General features: G+C 40.5%; 1 protein-coding gene across 1 annotated transcript in view; it reads right to left on the bottom strand.

The window, feature by feature from the left end:
- The window catches only part of NBAS (neuroblastoma amplified sequence), a 1,239,997-nt gene that overhangs the window by 40,459 nt on the left and 1,180,805 nt on the right, over positions 1-18,733 (bottom strand). Inside the window, exon 52 of the mRNA XM_029595926.1 lies at positions 1,750-1,878. Within this exon, the coding sequence (XP_029451786.1) occupies positions 1,750-1,878 (129 nt within the window). The remainder of the gene's footprint in view (positions 1-1,749; positions 1,879-18,733) is intronic.

Genomic DNA, 18,733 nt, shown 5'->3' on the forward strand with positions numbered 1-18,733 from the left:
CGCGGCATCTGCCTGCCATCCTCTCCGGCGTCCCCGGACTGGCTTGGGCGCTGCCTCCCTCCATGCTGTTCAGCTGCCTTAGGGCGTGCGCACCGCTCAGCCCTGCTTCAAGTACTTTCAGAGGTGCGAACCTCAGGGGCGTCCCCCTGTGATGACGTCATGCATCCAGGATACAAAAGGCCTACGCGATTGCTAGCTAATCGAGTTAGCAAAGGTTTCCTACGGATTGGATTTGCTCTCCATACCTTGCAACTCTGCCTCCTTTGGACCTACTCTATTTGGGGTACCCGCTCCTCGGGGGCCTCTCTCTCTTTCTTATCTTTCAGGTCGCAGTCTGGAACCGGTACTCACTCCTTGAGGGCCCATGTTCCTGGACTCGCTACTTGGACTCCACTTCTGCCAGGAAGACACCGCTGCCTATAACATCTGTGAGTTACCATCTCTATCTCTCAGAGCTATTCCCTGGAACCAAGTACTCGCTTCTCGAGGGCCTGCCTTTACTCCAGCTCCTGTGCTCCACACTGAGAGACCGCTGCGTGAGTACATTACCAACGAGGCTCTATTCCTGAACTCTGCACATCCTGCTACTACTCACAATATCAGTTCTCTCTATTACAGCACAGCCATTGTAGGATCACTGTTCCAGAGCCTGAGGGACTACAAGCACAACCGGGCTACTTCCAGCTCACTACTGCCACCTCTGGTGGTTCACCAATCCTGTATAATAAAAGAACTAGTGTGTGTGTGTCTCCTACGCTGAGCCTGAACTATGGCCCCTCACGAGACTTCCCCCGTGGGCGTGGTCATCTGCCACAGGTCTAGGGATCCACCCAAAACCCTTACAAATAATAACATTGATATATGATGCACATGTAGTAATAGTGTGTGCTGCTAGAGAGCTTAAACAATGCCACTGCTGCACTTTGTTTTCCCATGTAAGTCTTACATATTATAAAGGTTCTGGACCTATGAAATTTGACAACAAAATTTTAACACTGCTATTGATAAATTGTATGGTGCAAAAAGGATTTGTTGATACAAAGCTACTGCTGTTTTAATTTTTTATGTTATTGGCAGAATATACTCATGTTATTGAGGCCCAATTTTAATTTTGTAAAAATACATTAGAAATACTTTTTATTTCAAATTGAAAAGCAAACAAAGTTGCACTGTCTCTAAGTAGAATAATAGCTTTCTTATTTTATATGAAACCATAACTGAGTATCAGCAAGTACAGTGCAAAATATAAACACGTAACATATCAGAAAAGTCCAGTCTAAAGAAAAAGCATCATATTTGCAGTCTGATGGCTATACCATTAAGTTGTAGTATTACACAGCAAAAATAAATATATTGCAGATGATATTTTAAACACAGAAGTCTGGTTTTCAATAATAATCTCCACTGAATTCATGTTTGTATCGTTTTCAGCACATTTGGTATGTATTATCTAAAGAGCATAATTAAACAATCATTTTACCAACAGAAATAACCGACATACAAATACGAATCTCTACATGTCTCTTTGCTATAGTACACAGATATGTATCTGGACTGACCAATTACTTAACAGCAGAAAGTGTCATCAATAATGACCCACAATTTATAAGATGTTCATACCACATTTTTGGGGAGTAACATTAGAATAACCTTAAAATAATGATGTACTCAAGAAACCCTATTTATGTATTAGATGAAAATTTTAATTTATCTTAAATTACAATGGATGCTTAATACAGCGCTTCATACCTTAGAAACAGCTGATATCTGCTCTATTGCCAAAGCTTGAAGATCTTGATCTTGGCTTTCTACTAGCAGCTTAAGTGATGGCAGCAGGAGGGACTGGTTAAGCAGCACCAAGCATAATTCCTTTATACACTGTAAACAAAAATAATGTTTAACGTAGAAGATTAAAGGCAGACCAGCTGTTAATACAATATGCATAAAGAATTCTAAAACTCTCATGACAATCAGCAAATTGTAATTAAGACTCATAAGAGGTACATTTATATGCGTCAAGAAGATAGATTATAGTTCATTTTTCCAATAAAATGAAATTCACTACCTGTAATATTCGTTTTCAGATTACAGCAGTTAATTAATTAATTTATTTATTGCTTTTTTATACCGACATTCATTGGAATAAAACATCCTTATCACATGGATCATAAGAGAAATATTTAGAACAGTGTTCCTCAGCCTTGTCCTTGGATATCCACTGACTTTTCTGGTTTTAACGATATGCACAATAAACTATGCATATCTGCATACATGCAGATATGCATGTTCGCTATGGTTATCCTTAAAACCAGACTGGTCAGAGGATCTCCAAGGACTGGGTTAAGGAATACTATTCCAGAGATTTCAAGAAAAAAGTTCTAGAGAGCCATCTGGATAGCTCAGTGGATGTACCATGCAGTGCCATTAGGGGGAACTGCACGGTACATCCTTAATCTTAATCCTGGCATGTAGGCGCCTCAAGCAAGCTGGGGCTGTAGGGAAGTGGAGTTACAAGGCAGAATATTTTTTTTTAATTTCTCTTTCTCCAATCACAAGCAGTCTCAATAGGGCTGTCTTCACATAAAAAAAAAAAGAGGAAAAACAATACAGGTCAACATTACCGTGGTGGAGGCTAAAACAGTAACTGTCTCCAAGAGGGCAAGGGCTAAGCACAGATGATCCTTAGTTGCAAAAAGTGAAAAGATTGCAGAAGCATAAAAAGTGCCCTACTTGAATAATTCAACAATGTATTTTGTGGTTGCTAGAATGAATGGCAAAGTGGGTAATATGAAGCATTTGAAGTCCTAGAGAAATGCAAAGTGTGAGAGGCAATGGACTCTCACAGATGTCATGAGGACAAAACAAAAGTGGTGTCAAATAGAGCAAATGCTGTGAAGGGTCATCACAAGCTAACTTACATGGTGACCCTTCACAGCATTCCCTCACCTGAAACCCCCATTTTTGTTTTAAGCATGTAGCCAGCTCTGTAATAACTAGAAATACTAGTAGAAACATAGGCACTCACATAGCTAGATTTGTCCACCAGGCTCTGCAGAGGACCTATGAGGAGAGATATTCAGGCAACACCATGCCTGCACTGGTAGCTATTTAGATTACTACAAAGCCCTAAGGCTCGGCATGGGAAGAGAGGGTGCTGGGTGTGAGCTAGGTTGGAAATCATGTATGCTCCTCTACTCAAGATGGTACAGGACAAATGAGGAAGATCTCCTAAACTGCCCTGGATAAGGAGCGAGATCTTACAAGCGGACATATTCTGTGGCTGGCATGTGGGATATATTCTTGAATTGTGGACACGATTGTGCAGACTGTCATCTGCTATGTTACTTTTGGGATAACTTTCAAGCTGTCTGCACTGATACAAAGATTACGCATAGTGGGGTAGATTTTCAAAAAATGCGCGTTCGCGTACTTTTGTTGGCGTACCAGTCGCAAACAAAAGTACGCTGGATTTTAGTAGATACGCGCGTAGCCGCACGTATCTGCTAAAATCCAGGATCGGCGTGCGCAAGGCTGCCGATTTTGGGCAGCCGGCGTGCGCCGAGCCGTGCAGCCTGCCTCCATTCCCTCCGAGGCCGCTCCGAAATCGGAGCGGCCTCGGAGGGAACTCGCTTTCGCCCTCCCCTCACCTTCCCCTCCCTTCCTCTACCTAACCCACCCCCCCGGCCCTATCTAAACCCCCCCCTACCTTTCTCCACGGATTCACGCCTCCCTCTGGGAGGTGTAAATCCATGCGCGCCGCTGGTGCGCCGAGACGCAACCCGGGGGCGGTTCCGGAGGGCGCGGCCACGCCCCGGAACGCCCCAGGCCGAAACCACGCCCCCGGACCCGCCCCAAAACGCCGCATCCCGCCCCCAAAACGTCGCGTCGATCGGCCCCGCCCCTGAGACGCCCCTGACAAAAAACCCCGGGACTTACGCAAGTCCCGGGGCTCTGCGCGCGCCGGCAGGCCTATGGAAAATAGGCGCGCCGGCGCACAAGGCCCTGCTCGCGTAAATCCGGGCGGATTTACGCGAGCAGGGCTCTTAAAATCCGCCCCATTGTCTACCTGTGGGTTTCAAATACATCTTCAAAGTGAATGTACACACACACCTTCACTTTGTAACTTGCCATGGATAAAATGTATGCAAGGTCAATTGCACTTGCTTTTTCTGCATCTTTTGCCTAAAAAGTAAGCGCAAATATGTGAAAATGCCATCTACACATGTACTTTCTCTCTCTGAATCCAAACATGCCCCCAGGAATGTCTCTCTATGCAGCTAAAAGCATGCACACTGCTCTACAGACAGTTCTATGGACTTTTAGCCAGAATGAAGGAGGGCTGATCAATGTGGGTAAAAGGTTTTTGGCCTCTGTAAATTACTTTGAAAATTGTTGTCTGTGCTACCTTTTATTATATCAATGGGCAAACAATGTTTTTTTATTTATACCCTTTTTAAGCTTTCCAACATATGAAGTGTTTCAAAGAATTATGTAAAAAGGATCCAAATCTGAACATGTATCTGTTTGTAAGGAAAATAACACTTCAAAAAGAGATGGAAAATCACTAAATGTACAAAACAAAAAGAAAACATGGACAATTTCAAAAACTCGAAATCTTGGGTCAGTATTTTCAGAGAGGAATGCCTCCCAAAAAATCCCCATTGTTTTCTATGGGAATTAATTACAGGCTGCAAAGTGTTCAGGAGTGCTCCATTTCAAAGGTGCTGTCCTCCGGAATCCCCCACTCTTACAGCAGTTTGGTTCAGAACAACAGAGCAGAAAGATGCAAGACGAGATAACTGAAGTAGTTGGCGAAAGGTGGTACCAAAAGGTACCTTCAGACCCACCTGCTTCACACGTCTAAAAGTCCCCCCCACACACACATCATAGCCCACATACCCCCCATCACCAACACTCCACCTACCCCCTATATACTCAAATAGCTCACCCACCAAAGCAATGTACTTCGCCCATATGCCACTATACATAGTGCTATATAGGAGGCAAATAACAAGTGAAATACAAACAACATGCCAAAATACAGAGGACGTGGTTAGTTCAGTTAGTATAGCTGTGTTTAAAAAAGGATTGGATAAGTTCTTGGAGGAGGTCCATTACCTGCTATTAATTTAATTAAGTTGACTTAGAAAATAGCCACTGCTATTACTAGCAACGGTAACATGAAATAGACTTAGTTTTTGGGTACTTGCCAGGTTCTTATGGCCTGGATTGGCCACTGTTGGAAACAGGATACTGGGCTTGATAGACCCTTGGTCTGACCCAGTATGGCATGTTCTTATGTTCTTATACACTCAATAATTTCAAGCGACGTGAATAATCATAAATGAATAAGTAAAGACCATCAGAACTGTGCTGTAGACAGCAAACATAACTTCCTATGCTGTTTTGTCAGATACATGGCAATTTAAATCTTGGTCCTAGAGTGTACATTGTTCCTAATATATATTTTTTGCACATTTTTTCACTATTGCACGTAAAAACTTTGTAGATTTAAAAAAACACAAAAAAACCACGCAGGCGTCCACGTGTGCGCGCATGTTATAAAATAGGATTCCCTTGGCGACACGATTTGCCTTTTTCCCAGTTCCCTCCCAGTCTACTCCAATAAAGGAACAGACTGGGAGGGAACTTCCCTACATCCCTACCTGGCCTTCCTACCTTTTCCCCTCTCTGACCCCTAAACCCTCCCTAATTTTTCTAACTTTTTTTTTTTTTTTTACTTACGTGCTCTAAGGAGCAGTCCTAAGTTTCGCATGCCGGCATGTGCTTCCCTGGGATAGCATCTAATGGCACTGTCCCGGCCCTCCCCCCACCCCTTTCTTCTGGTCTGGCACTTTGGCGCGTATCGGAGGTTACATGCATGGCCGGGCCCTTTCGAAAATGCACGTGCAGGGCCCGGACACACACATAACCCCTGAATTTTAAGCCCGTGGGCCTTTTAAAATGTGTCTGTTAATGAAATCCTTGGAGAAATACAATGACTGGACATCCCTTGAAATTGAGTATTTTGACTGCACATACACATCTATGCAACCCCCATACACAACTATTCTTACTTTCCCACATATACACACTCACAACCAAACCACCTATTTACCACACTTCCTCATCTCCCCCACAGTCCCCTATACAGGTCCACCCACATACTTGACTGACATCACCCTCCATCCTCATACTACTACCACTACTATTTATCATTTTTAAAGCACTACCAGATATATGCAGTGCTGTACAGATACACAAAAGAGACATTTCCTGCTCAATGGAGCTTACAATCCACAATGTCAACAACACACACACACCCAACTCCTCCTCCCAAACAACACATGTCCACTCCCACATCACACGTCTCTCCAATATCCACATCAGGGTTTCCAACCGGCTCTGGATATTCACGACAGGTTGATCAGGTCCTGGTTTTACTCCCCTGCACGCAAGTACTTAAAGTCTTGATTTTCTGAGTGAATGCAATAGGTAAATCAGAATAAGTCCTAGCATGCAATGGTGTAAACCCATGACAGGATCAACCTGTCCTGAAAATACGGAGCCGGTTGGCAACCCTAATCCACATCCATACCCACAAAATTGCCCACAACCTTCCCTCACATTAACTACTGCACATTCCCCATGCACACACCACCCCACATCACAACTACACACATCCACACTACCACCTACATATACTCCCATAAACACACAAACCTACACCCCTCACAGCCACACACCCATTCTTTCCCACCTACTCCACCACAAACTGCCAAATGTATACTTCAGCATACACGATATGACTTACCTCACACTCATTGCCCTAACACACCACACACCTATACTACCAATGCCTCCTCCACCTGTGCCTCCACACACACTGACTACACCCCTCCCTTTGCTCATATATCCCCAGCTGCAATCATTCTTTTCAGATTACTAAACTCCTATTTAAAAAAAAATAAAAAATTGGAATGTCCATATTCAGCAGACTGGTGAGTGACAATGTTCTCCAGGTAAATTTAGCCTGATAACTTTAAATACTCAGTGGGACAAGTCTTGCACTGAATATACTCAGTTAAAATAACTTGGGTAACTTTACTCATGCCACTGAATATACAGTGTATGGCTAGAGTTATCCAGGTAACTTTAGAATTAACCAGCTACATTCAAATACAGCCGATTAAGTAAAAAATAATATAAAGTCAAGCAGACATGATCTCCCTTCTCCCCTAAAATAACTCATTAAAAACTTTCAGTGCCTAGTGCTCAATTCCCTCTCCCCCCGGCCAAAATAACACCAGTTTCAGCACCATAGCAGCCTTAGGCCAACCCCTTGCCAGATAAGAACATTAATCAACTGGCCTGAGCCCCATCTTGCCACTCTCCTGCCTCTCCCCTCCAGAAGCCCCTCAAATTCTCAAGGCCCACCTTAGAGGCAGCAGACTTATCACATCCGGTCACATCTAAGGTTTATTTAAAAGAATTGTATTCTGTCTACTGCAATTTGTTGTTCAGAGTGGATTACATTAAGACTCTTACATCAACATTTCTTATCCTTGCTGTAAAGCACCTGATATGATATGCATTAGTAGTTTCATTTCACTTCCAAGTAGAAAGATGCCTATATTACTAAACCCAGCATCAGCGTGATCAATTATTGGCAACCCAATTGTCAGGAAAAAAATCTAAAAATGCCTGAAAAAATGACCTTACCTGTGAGCGGTGGTCATTCCAGAATGAGACTGAGGGGCATTACTGACACAGCTTGAATAAGCTGTAATTAAATGCCCGTTTTGTTTTTGTTTTGTGGGTAGATGATAGGCTTCATTTTCCAGTGTTATCAAGACTGACATTTTTTATGAAGGCAATGTCAAACAATAAAAATGTTTTCACTGATGCAGTCCACAAGAGGTTTGTCTGGCAAGCTGAGACCTATATTAAAGCAGAGAAGACTGGTTCCGAGTAAACGTTTCTTGCATAAAGGTAAACAAATGATATTATTTGGAACTGGATTTTTTTTTTTAGATTTAATTACTTGCCTTTCCAAATCCGAGCTCATGGCACATTTGATAATGTTATTGTTGTAATTACCTTAAAAGATTGTTGTACCAGAGGAAAAACTAAAATGGAAGATACTAGTCACAAAGAGTTGGTTGTGCATCACTAGGTGCTGGGCAAAGATACTAGTGCTAGGCTAGGGATGGGACAGGTGGTGTTCTGTTGGGGCTACCATACTTCTGTTATTGTGGTGGGTGGTGAGAGTGCGTATAAAACAGGCCCCAATCGCCACAAGAACAATGATGGGAGTTCGGCAGCTTCAAAATAACACCCCTCACTCCCCACGAGGATGATGATAGGGGCTCGGCTTAAGCCAGAGGTGGCCAAATTCGGTCCTCAAAGCCACAGCAGGCCAGGTTTTCGGGATGTCCACAATGAATATGCAAGAGATAGATCGCATTCACCACCTCCCCTGTATATAAATCTATTTCATGCATATCATTGTAGATATCCTGAAAACCAGGCCTGTCTGTGGCTCTTGAGAACCAGAGTTACCCACCCCTGGCTGAAATGTAGAATGAAATTTAATTTTGTTTGTAGTTTTCCAGTTTTGCATACAGAGTCTGGCTTCTTGGGATTTCCATTTTAGTTTTTGTCTGCACATTTATAATTTGTAGTCAACGATTCAGTATTTGGTGAAGGTCTTTTTATGCTCTGCAAGTGCAAACAAGCTGTGATATTCTACAGTGCAAGGATCTGTAGCAGTCTTGTTCATTGTGTTTTTTCAATGGGTGTACTGGTGTTGTAGGACCTTGTGAAATATTTGCAGTGCTGCCTCCTCATAGGTAGGGTTGTTGCTATTGGGAGTCCTGTGAGTTAATTTGAGAAATTGAACATATCCAACATTCCCTGGCATGAGTGAGGTTCATTCTTGTCATTGCCTGTGCAAGACAAACCTATTATAAATTGGTACCAACCATTCTGTAAATATGTACTCAGTATTCACAGAACCCACACCCCCACACACCACCTACCTCCAACAAGGGGCCAGAGCAGGATATTTCCCCATATAATAATCTGGTGTCATGTATGTAACAGTCACTCAAACTCCCTCCACTACCAGGAACATTGTGACATATAAAATCCTGCAAAAAAGAAAAACACTCAGGACATTTATAGTAAACTTGCCAAATCATAAATGACGAGATGGGTGGCACCTTATAGACTAACCAATTTATTGAAGTATGAGCTTTCGTCTTCTTCTACTTCGTCTACTTCATCAGGTGCTACCTGGATCTTGTCCTTTATGATTTGGAAGTTTGCTATATATGCCAAGAGTGTTTTTCTTTTTTTTGCAGCATTTTATATTTCACAATGTACCTGGTAATGGATGGAGTTTGAGTGACTGTTACATACATAAAACCAGAATATTTTTTTTTGGGGGGTATGGTGAGATATATGGGGAAATATCCTGCTCTGTCCCCTTGTTGGAGGTAGATGTTTTGTGTGTGTGTATATAAGAGGGTTCTGTGAATACTGAGTACACATTTACAGAACAGGAGGTACAGGATTTATATTGGATTGACATGAATTAACCTCACTCCTATGACAGGGAATTCTGGGTATGATCAAGCTCTCAAATTAACTGCTAGTGTTCTTTTTAATACTTGCATTTGCCAAACAGCTTCTTTCTGAAGTTTGTATGGTGTAATATATACAGGCAACATATCGAGATGAGCTCAAAATTCCTTTTAATCAGTTGCCCAAACAATTAAGACTGTTCCTGTGTCTTTAGGCCATATTTTCTTGGTCTTATATATCGCTTGGTACTTGATGACTCCACTTTCCATATGTCTTACAGATTACTTGCTTAGTACTGACATTTCTATTAGTAATGCTATTTTTATGATTTTTTCCTTTAACACTATGTCTGGTATTCAGGCATCAAGCTTTTTAATGGTCTGGGAATTTATTATTATACTCTGATTTCCATGAAGAAGGTTTGTAAGAAAGAATGACATGAACTGTAAATGTAAAGCAAGAAACTGGCAGTGGGAGCCAGGGGCAGAGCTTGGTTGATGTACTTGACTCCCCCAACCAAAAAGACATTCTGCTGCCCCTGGATTTCATACTACTTTTACTGAACTAAGTAATGTCAAAGTCTGCAGCTTATAACCTCTGATGACTCTGCAGAGATAATTGTGACAGAACAGAAAATGCTGGTACTTGAGAATTCAATTTGACCAACAAAATATTGAACCATTACAACACTTAAATCTTTTATTCTCAGATTTGCTATTACTGGATATAATTTCTAATGTGCCAAACACCCAGCAACCAGATAAATGTTCACTTAGCATCTTATAATGTTGCATTTCATTGCCATGACTACAACTTTGTTAGGAAAATACATTTGGAGGCTGCAGGAAATCTGTTATGAAATGGCCAAACAGTTTTAAACCATTTCAGGGTGTACAGGTACTCTTAAAAACAAATCTCTGTATTTCTTGTGGTCTCTGTTTTTGTTAAATGGTGAAAACAGGGTTCTTTCCCCCTCCTTGAAAGATCATCTCCAGGGTATGGCTATGTTAAAATAACTTCTTGTTTCTTTGTTGAGCATGCCAATCAGCCTCTCAGGTAAGCATTCGGAGAAGTTTGTATCTGAGGAAGACCAAACATTTAATCCCAACATTCAGCATCCTGCAAAAATGCTGACACAAACTGGTGGTAGGCTAGGCTATTGCTCTCTGAGAAAAGTGGCTGGCGAGGCTTTTCCCAGTTGCAGTGGAGACTGAGGAAATGTAAAGTGGTGGCAGGGGTGTGCTTGAAATGCTTCCTTCGTAAAATAAATCAGCTTTCACAGCTGAAAGCAGTGATGCTGCTCTCAATGGTGGCAGAGAAAACAGGAAAATGTGTTCAACTGGGGAGACTCTAGGCCCAGAAAATGCCGGAGCTGACTGGCACACAGCGGACAAGGCTTCCCGCTAAACAACAGACCTCTCTGAACCTGGACCCTACAGGGCGATAAGACATCTCTGAATGTATTGCTTTTTTTTCCTGAAATCCCCAAGATGGACATGCTTTTGCTAACCACTGTAAAATGTGAACAATGGTGGCCCAGACAGATTTACAAAATGTCAGTATGAAGATACTGGAAATTCAGAAATCATTTAATAAATCTAAAATTAAAGGGAGTATTGAAAAGACTGAAGCCTGTGAAAATAAACTGGTGAGTCAACGAGCTTTGTTGGGGGATATCAGTTAAGAATAATACCGTGTTACACAAAAAGTTGGAATCACTTGAAAAAATGGTTTAAAGCTAAAAACATATTCATCTCATTTGTGTCCCATAACTTTCAGGCTGTTCAGGACTAGATTTACTTACAAAACATTTGATTCAAATATAAGTGGCCAAAACCATGATCACCAATTTTAAAAGCACAACTTTAGAATGTACCCTAGGTCTTGACCACGGAAGAAATCTGTTGCTTCCCCATATATTATGATGGTTAAAGCCATGCTAGTGGTCAAATTTTGCCTTAGAGATGGAAATGGACAGGACATTGAAATGTTTTTTAAAGATAAAGAGGAATGTTCTTGATTGTAATTGTAATGTTAGTATATATCTTGATGTCTCCAGATTTTTCAAACAAAAAGAAGATGTCTTTTTCAGTTTTTGAGGCTTCTGTAATTGTGTGTACAATTTTGTGCACAATACCTAGGAATTTTGCATGCCATTTTATTCTAATACAAATGAGCCAGGTAGAAAAAAATAGCATAGAAAATTACACACAAAAATTCACTAAACCTCACTGAGATGGTTATCTTTTTTTGTGAAAAAAATTCTGTGAATCCAATTGTGCACATATTTTAACCATGAATCACATTGCATCACAGCAGCTCAGTAACTATTAATGTGAATACATTTTACACATGAAAACTACATGCAGAATTGTATTCCTACAGGAGATAAATTCTGCAAATGGCACTTCATACACTATCACAAGTAATGCATACTATTTGCCATTTTAGTACACGAAGCACCATTTATGAAATGTATCTCTTATATACAAGCTTCTTTGTTATCTTTATAAATGCAAAGTGCTATATAACTAAGGGTTATATTGTCTTTGATCTATTTCATCTATCCACTATTTTGTCAACTCTTAGCCAGAGATAGAATGAGGAAGCAGACCAAGAATATGTTTCTTAATCTTCTGCAGGTTATCTTGAGTATTATCCTCTCTTAGTGGCTGTCATTTAATTATTTCTCAGAGGTTATTGTACATACTGTATATATTTCTTCTTAAATCTGCATTTTTGATTATTATTTTCCTTTTGTCTCTCCCTAGCCTCCCTTTTGGGTGCTTAGATTTTAATGAAGGTGACAATTTGTTCTTTTCATGTACAAAGGGACAACTTAATATTTATTTTAAATGTGCAATTTATTGTATTTTCAAATGTGTACATTACAAGAACATATTACATATGGCTACATCAATTTAATATTATTTCATTTAATATTACAACCACAAAAATATAAACGAACATAGTCATAGAAGTCTCCAAAAAAGAAGGGAACTAGACTAAAATAAGTCAAGATAAAAAAGAAAAAAAAAACTTCTAAGAAGGCAAAGCAAAACAGCACAGCTGCAAACATACAAGCCATGCCTAAAGGAAAATAACAGAAAAAACAATAGAAGAAAAAAAAAACCAACCCTATCCCAATAACAGATTCGCCCAGGCAGAATGATTAAACTATTCTAAGCCCGCTGATGAGGCAGAACTGATTGCACTTAAGAAGTTCAGGAGGCCACAAGCTCCTCTTCAACAAAAGAAAAAAAATCAGACAAACTTATGTGGTTCCCGGAAAATATAACTAGTATTTTTATAGGAAATACAATATTTTGCAGAATATCTCAGAGCAAAAGTAACACCTAGCTTGGAGATTTCAGGATTTAAGGCCAAAAAATTCTTCCTGTTAACCTGAGTCATATGAGAGACAGCAGGAAAAACAACCTATAAATGGTTTGGTAATATTCTAAAAGAAAAGATGCATAACCATATGCATAACCATATTTGTTCCAATATCAGTGTAACTAATAATGTCCCCTCAGTCAAAGCAGTCTCCAAAACAGATATTTCCAATTTCCAAATCAAGGATAACACTTGTTGAGGAGAAAAATCATCAGAAGAAATATAGAATGCTTTAGAAGAGGAGGCAAAGTTTCTTTAGAGAAATGCAGATAGTACACTAAATATTTTTAAACAGTTCCATGTATGAAAATACATTAGGTGGAAAATTAACAACCATAAACAGCAGCAGTGTAATTGCATGAGTTTTCCAAGATAGCTGAGGTGACTTACATGGAGAGGCTGTGGTTAAACCAATGCCCCCAAACTTCTACATTTCTGCAGCCCATGGAATAAAGTTAAGTTGCTTAAATTCTAACTAGGGCTCTCTAAGGACTGCAGGACATATCAGACATACAGATAGGTGACATCAACCAACGACCCCAGCCCAGAGCAGCCCTCTCAGAAAGTAAGAACTGTGAGCATGCATGGACATTTCTGCTCATTGGCACTGCACGTACCAGTCCCTTCCTAGCTAAAATTCAACTCAACAGTGAGGTGAGTGGGATTATGTATCTGATATGTCCTGCTGTCCCCAGAGAACCCATAGAGATAAACAATTTTGCTTCCTCCATGGACAAGCAGAACAGTTTCAGACACACAAGTAGGGCCTCCCAACCTAAGCGCCTGATTTTCAAAAGTATTTACGCACTTAAAACTGGGTTGTACACATTAAAAGGTAAATTTTAAATGGGTTAAGCGTGTGGCTGGGCCTTGCGCATGTTGTGCGCATTTTGAAAGGGGCCCAGCCACGCGCGTAACCCCATTATGCGCAGAAGTGCCGGGCCCAAGGAAAGGGGCGCTCTGGGGGGCGGGGAGGGGCCAGTACAGTGGTCATTTGCCGCTGTGCCAGGGAAGCGCTCGCCGGCACGAGCAACTTGCCTCTACACTCCTGATGAGGAGCAAAAGGTTAAAAAAAAAATTGGGGGTTAGACAGGATAGGGGGCGGAGAAGGGAGAGGAAGGGGAAGGGAGGTAAGGTAGGGAAGTTCTCTCCCAGTCCGCTTCTTAATTGGAGCGGACTGGGAGGGAACTGGGGAAGGCTGGGATGCATCGCCCTGCAAAAATTGCATAAGTCCCTCCCCTTGCACGAGTGGCCTCCAGATTTTACATGTGTGCGCCTAAATCTACCCTTAAAGCTACCTCTAAATGCACTTTACCTATGAAAGTGGGCTTTTGAAAATTGCTACAATAAATGCCATTGAATTATCAATAGATTTTACACACGTAAATGCACTTAGGGAGTGTAGCTTTAAAAGAAGTGCTCGTGCCCATATATGCAAATATGTGAATTGTGTGTGCACGCATGCACATATATTTTATATTGTGCGCACTTGCGGGCATAAGATATACAATACGTGCAAATCAACCCAACAACATATTCACATATCTAAAAAATACATGGCATGTAATACTGAACATAGACGGATAAGTACCATAAAAACACTAATCCACCTAGCTTATTTAGATGGATAATTAGCGGGTAGCATGGGGGTAACTTGCTGATGTGCCAGTTACTACCCTTAACCAATAATCTTGATACTTTGATGCAATTCCAACATTGCTCTCTGCTTCAACGGTAAGGGGTAATGGGGATTGGATTCCAACAGCAAACAATGAGAGCCCTGACGTTTACGGTCTGGGAAATTGATAATCAATTTATTTTATTTATTTATTTGCTGTGCCATGCAGATTACTCCCATGTTTTTAAAATACTACCATAAGCTTGCTGGGCAGACTAGATGGACCATTTGGTCCTTTTCTGCCGTCATTTCTATGTTTTTCTGACTAACTTGCAGAACTCAAAATGTATCTGGATAAGTGGCACAATTCAGCTCTACCCACATATTTGTGCTCCTAATTTTAATCATTTACAGAAAAAGGTTTAACTTTCATAGCAATCTCAGCAAATGTCAGCTTTTATGCGCATACTACCTCAAATTTTGTAACAGGAAATTAGCAGTTTTACCTTTTGGTCTTCCAGTTTGCCTAGTCTATCTACAGCTTGGAAACACTCTTCTGGTTCTTCAGCCTACAGTCCCCCAATGTTACCCAGACTCCTCACTCAGTCATTTTTTCAGTTCTATGATGATTACAATCACTTATATCTGATATTGAGCAGCAGCAAATATATGCAAGTAATAGACTTACGCATCTCACTTTGGCAGGTTTTAAAATAGCTACTTATGGCCTGGATTTATCAAAATGCACTAAATACCGCATGCGAGAGAAAAAGGGGTATGTTTTATGATAATAGGCAGTTTATCGCAATTTGCGCTAATACCTATGTGAAGAGCTAAGTTACCACAAATTGCGATAACTTTTTCGCACTTTGAGATAAGTGCTAGAATGTGGTATTTCCTATATACAACCACTGGGGGGACCATGTTTACTACCAAGGCCACTGAGGAAGGAAGGAAGGAGAGAGAGAGAGAGAGAGAGAGAGAGAGTGAGCCTGAGCCTAGCCATAATGCCCTCACCCTAGTTAGGTATTTATAACTCTATGGGAGGCCCACCTAGTAACTCGAGGTGAGGTTTAGGTATTAGTGTAGGGGGTTAGGGGCCACACATTTAATGTGAGACGTACAAACAGAACAGTGCTCTCTTGTGAACATTTGTTGACCTTTGGAGTGAGGAAACTCACCCAAAGATGAGATTTGTGCAATGTTCTCTCAACCTAGCTTGAGGGACTCTCTACCTGGGTAACATCAGGCTAGGTTGAGAGAACATTGCACAAATCTCATCTTTGGGTGAGTTTCTCACTCCGAGGGTCATCAAATGTTCACAAGAGAGCACTGTTCTGTTCGTACGTCTCACTTTGAATGTCAAAGTAGCCCATAACCCCTCTACACTAATACCTAAACCTCACCTCGAGTTACTAGGTGGGCCTCCCATAGAAATATAAATACCTATCTAGTGTGAGGGCATTATGGCTAGTCTCTCTCTCTCTCTCTTAGACAGCCTGGATAGCTAGGCTGGTGCTCCGGGAACTTCAAAACTAGTAACACAGGCCTTTGAGAACACATCACAAAATGCGATCAAGCCTTAATGCAACCTATCAGATGCCTTAACACTACTGAAAAAGGTGTTGCTAAAATCAGCATTAAAGTCATGCGATAGGACTTCTCAAAATGGTAAACCCAGCCCATTCCTGCCCCTAACCCCTCCTCTTTTTTGGATTTGCATCGCACCAGATTGGATTTGTGATCGCATGCGTTAAAGGCATTTTCGCATGCGTTAAGGGCTTATCGCATGCGTTAACGGCGCTTTTCACATGCGTTAAGCCCTTAACGCATGTGAAAACGCCTTAGCGCATTTTGATAAATGACCCTATATGTTTGTAAATGTTGGTTCTGCCCCGCAACGCCCAACACGCTCATTTTTTATGCATGTTCTGTTTCTTGTCCACATGCATATCTGACATACTTTGCTGCTTTTAAAATACGAGTTGTGCGCCATTAGCCCATAAGTGGGCTTTGAAAATTGCTACAATAGTATGTTACATTTATGTATGTAACTTCTTTGAAAATTCACCTGTAAGGATTGTTTCTGTGATTCCTTTTGGTGAATTAATGAATCAGAAAAACAAATGAAGGTGGTTGAAAGTTATTTAGAACTGCTTGACCAAGGTTTTTGATCTAAATAACAGTGTTTTAGAAATGTGTGAATGGAGACCAGGGTTGCAAATGTCTTGTATGGAAGCTGAATGCTGAAAAGCTATTGTAGTTGGTAGCTCTCAACTGGTATGCTTTTATTTTTCCATCCAATAGGTAGCCTGCTTCTTTGTAACAGAAAGCAATTCAGTCTGACAACAGCCTTGCCTACTAGAATCGTAAGATAGAAAAAGTTGAGAATGTTTTCTGAGCAGTTTTTTTTCTAAACAAAAAAAGAGCTTTTCTGCAGTCTAATGATTGGAATGTTTGTTTTGCCTTATTAGCATGAGGTTTTGGAAAGAAAGTTGGGAGGGCTATAGGTTGATTCAAATGAAATGGTGAAATCAGTTTTGGTATACATTTTGGATTAGTTCTGCTGATGAAAATTTGAGTATAGGGTTGGTCCAGTACTAAAGCTTGTAGTTCACTTATTCTGTGAGCTGAAATAATAGCTATGAGAAACAGCATTTTCCAAGAAAGGAATCTCCTATCATTTGTTGCCATGGATTCAAATGGAGAGACCATTAAGCCTTGATAAAACTAGATTACGATCACATTGTTTTGGGAAGTTCTTTTCTAGTGGTCGAAGTGGAACAGACCTTTTCATAAATCTAGTGATTAACAGAAGCTAGGAAGGTGGTTGATAAGCCTCAACAGTAGATGTAGCATTATGGAATGAGTTTTCAATTCTGCATTTGAAAAGTGAAGAAAACATTGCAGTAATTTGTCTACATCACATAAAAAAGTGTCTGTTTCTAAATGCACATTATAGAAAAAAATGTTTGAATTGAAAATATAGGAACTTCATACAGATGGCTTCCTCGCAGCTAGTAAAACTGCTTTAAATTTCTGTGGAAAAAAGTAAGGTATCTAACATTTTGCACTTAACCTTCATGCTGTTAGTTCTAAAGAGGGAAAATTTGGGTGAAGAGTTCCATAATTCTGAGTCAGTAGGAAATGGAAATATTGGAAGAAGACTAGGAAGATCTACTGACAGTCTTATAGCCACAGGAACCATGGTTGGCATAGCCAATTCAAAGTTTTTAACATTTATTAATTATTTAGCAAAACATTTTTAGGCCACACCATCCAAATTTCTTGGTAGCTTCTAGACAAACATCCATAACTAAAACAAACAAAGAAAATAAAAAATAAATTAAATTCTGTGATATGACTTAAAAACACTAGAATTTACATTCATTTAAAGTCTTGCATAAATAAAACAAGTCTTCAGTTCTTACTTAAAAGTCTTAAAACAGGCCTCTTTCCACAGCATCTAAGGAAGATGGTTCCACGAAAGGGAACCAGCCACAGCAACCAAGTGTTCTTTTGATTCAACCAGATAAATGATATGAGCTGAGGGAAGGTCTAATAAGCATTGATTAACTGCTCTCAAAGCTTGCTCAGGTCAGTAAATCCAGATCTACTAAAATTACTCCTTCTATCTATTTTTGGAATATCTTCATGAAGAGTCCTCTTGTGTATTTGAAGATGGTGGCTTAGGGTGTCTGCTATGATATTATATTTTCCTGGAATGCATGTGGCATTGAGCAACATTTTTCTCTGTACTGCCCAAGGTAATATCTTGATGGCTTCTTGACATAGCAGTTGAGATCTCATACCTCCTAATAAGAACATAAGAAACTTCCATACTGGGTCAGACAAGGGTCCATCAAGCCCAGTACCCTGTTTCCAACAGTGGCCAGTCCAGGATACAAGTACATGGTAAGTACTCAAACAGTAAATAAATCTCATGCTACAAATACTAGTAATAAGTAGCAGCTATTTCCTAAATCAGCTTGGTTAAAGCAGTTTAAGGACTTCTCCTCCAGGAACTTGTCCAAACCTTTTTTAAACCTAATTACACTAACTGCCTTAACCACATCCTCCTGCAATATGGCTACAATACTGTCTGTTTGCACATGGAGAACTTTTCGAAGG

The sequence above is a fragment of the Rhinatrema bivittatum genome, chromosome 3 (genome assembly GCF_901001135.1).
Source record: "Rhinatrema bivittatum chromosome 3, aRhiBiv1.1, whole genome shotgun sequence".
Taxonomy (NCBI): domain Eukaryota; kingdom Metazoa; phylum Chordata; class Amphibia; order Gymnophiona; family Rhinatrematidae; genus Rhinatrema; species Rhinatrema bivittatum.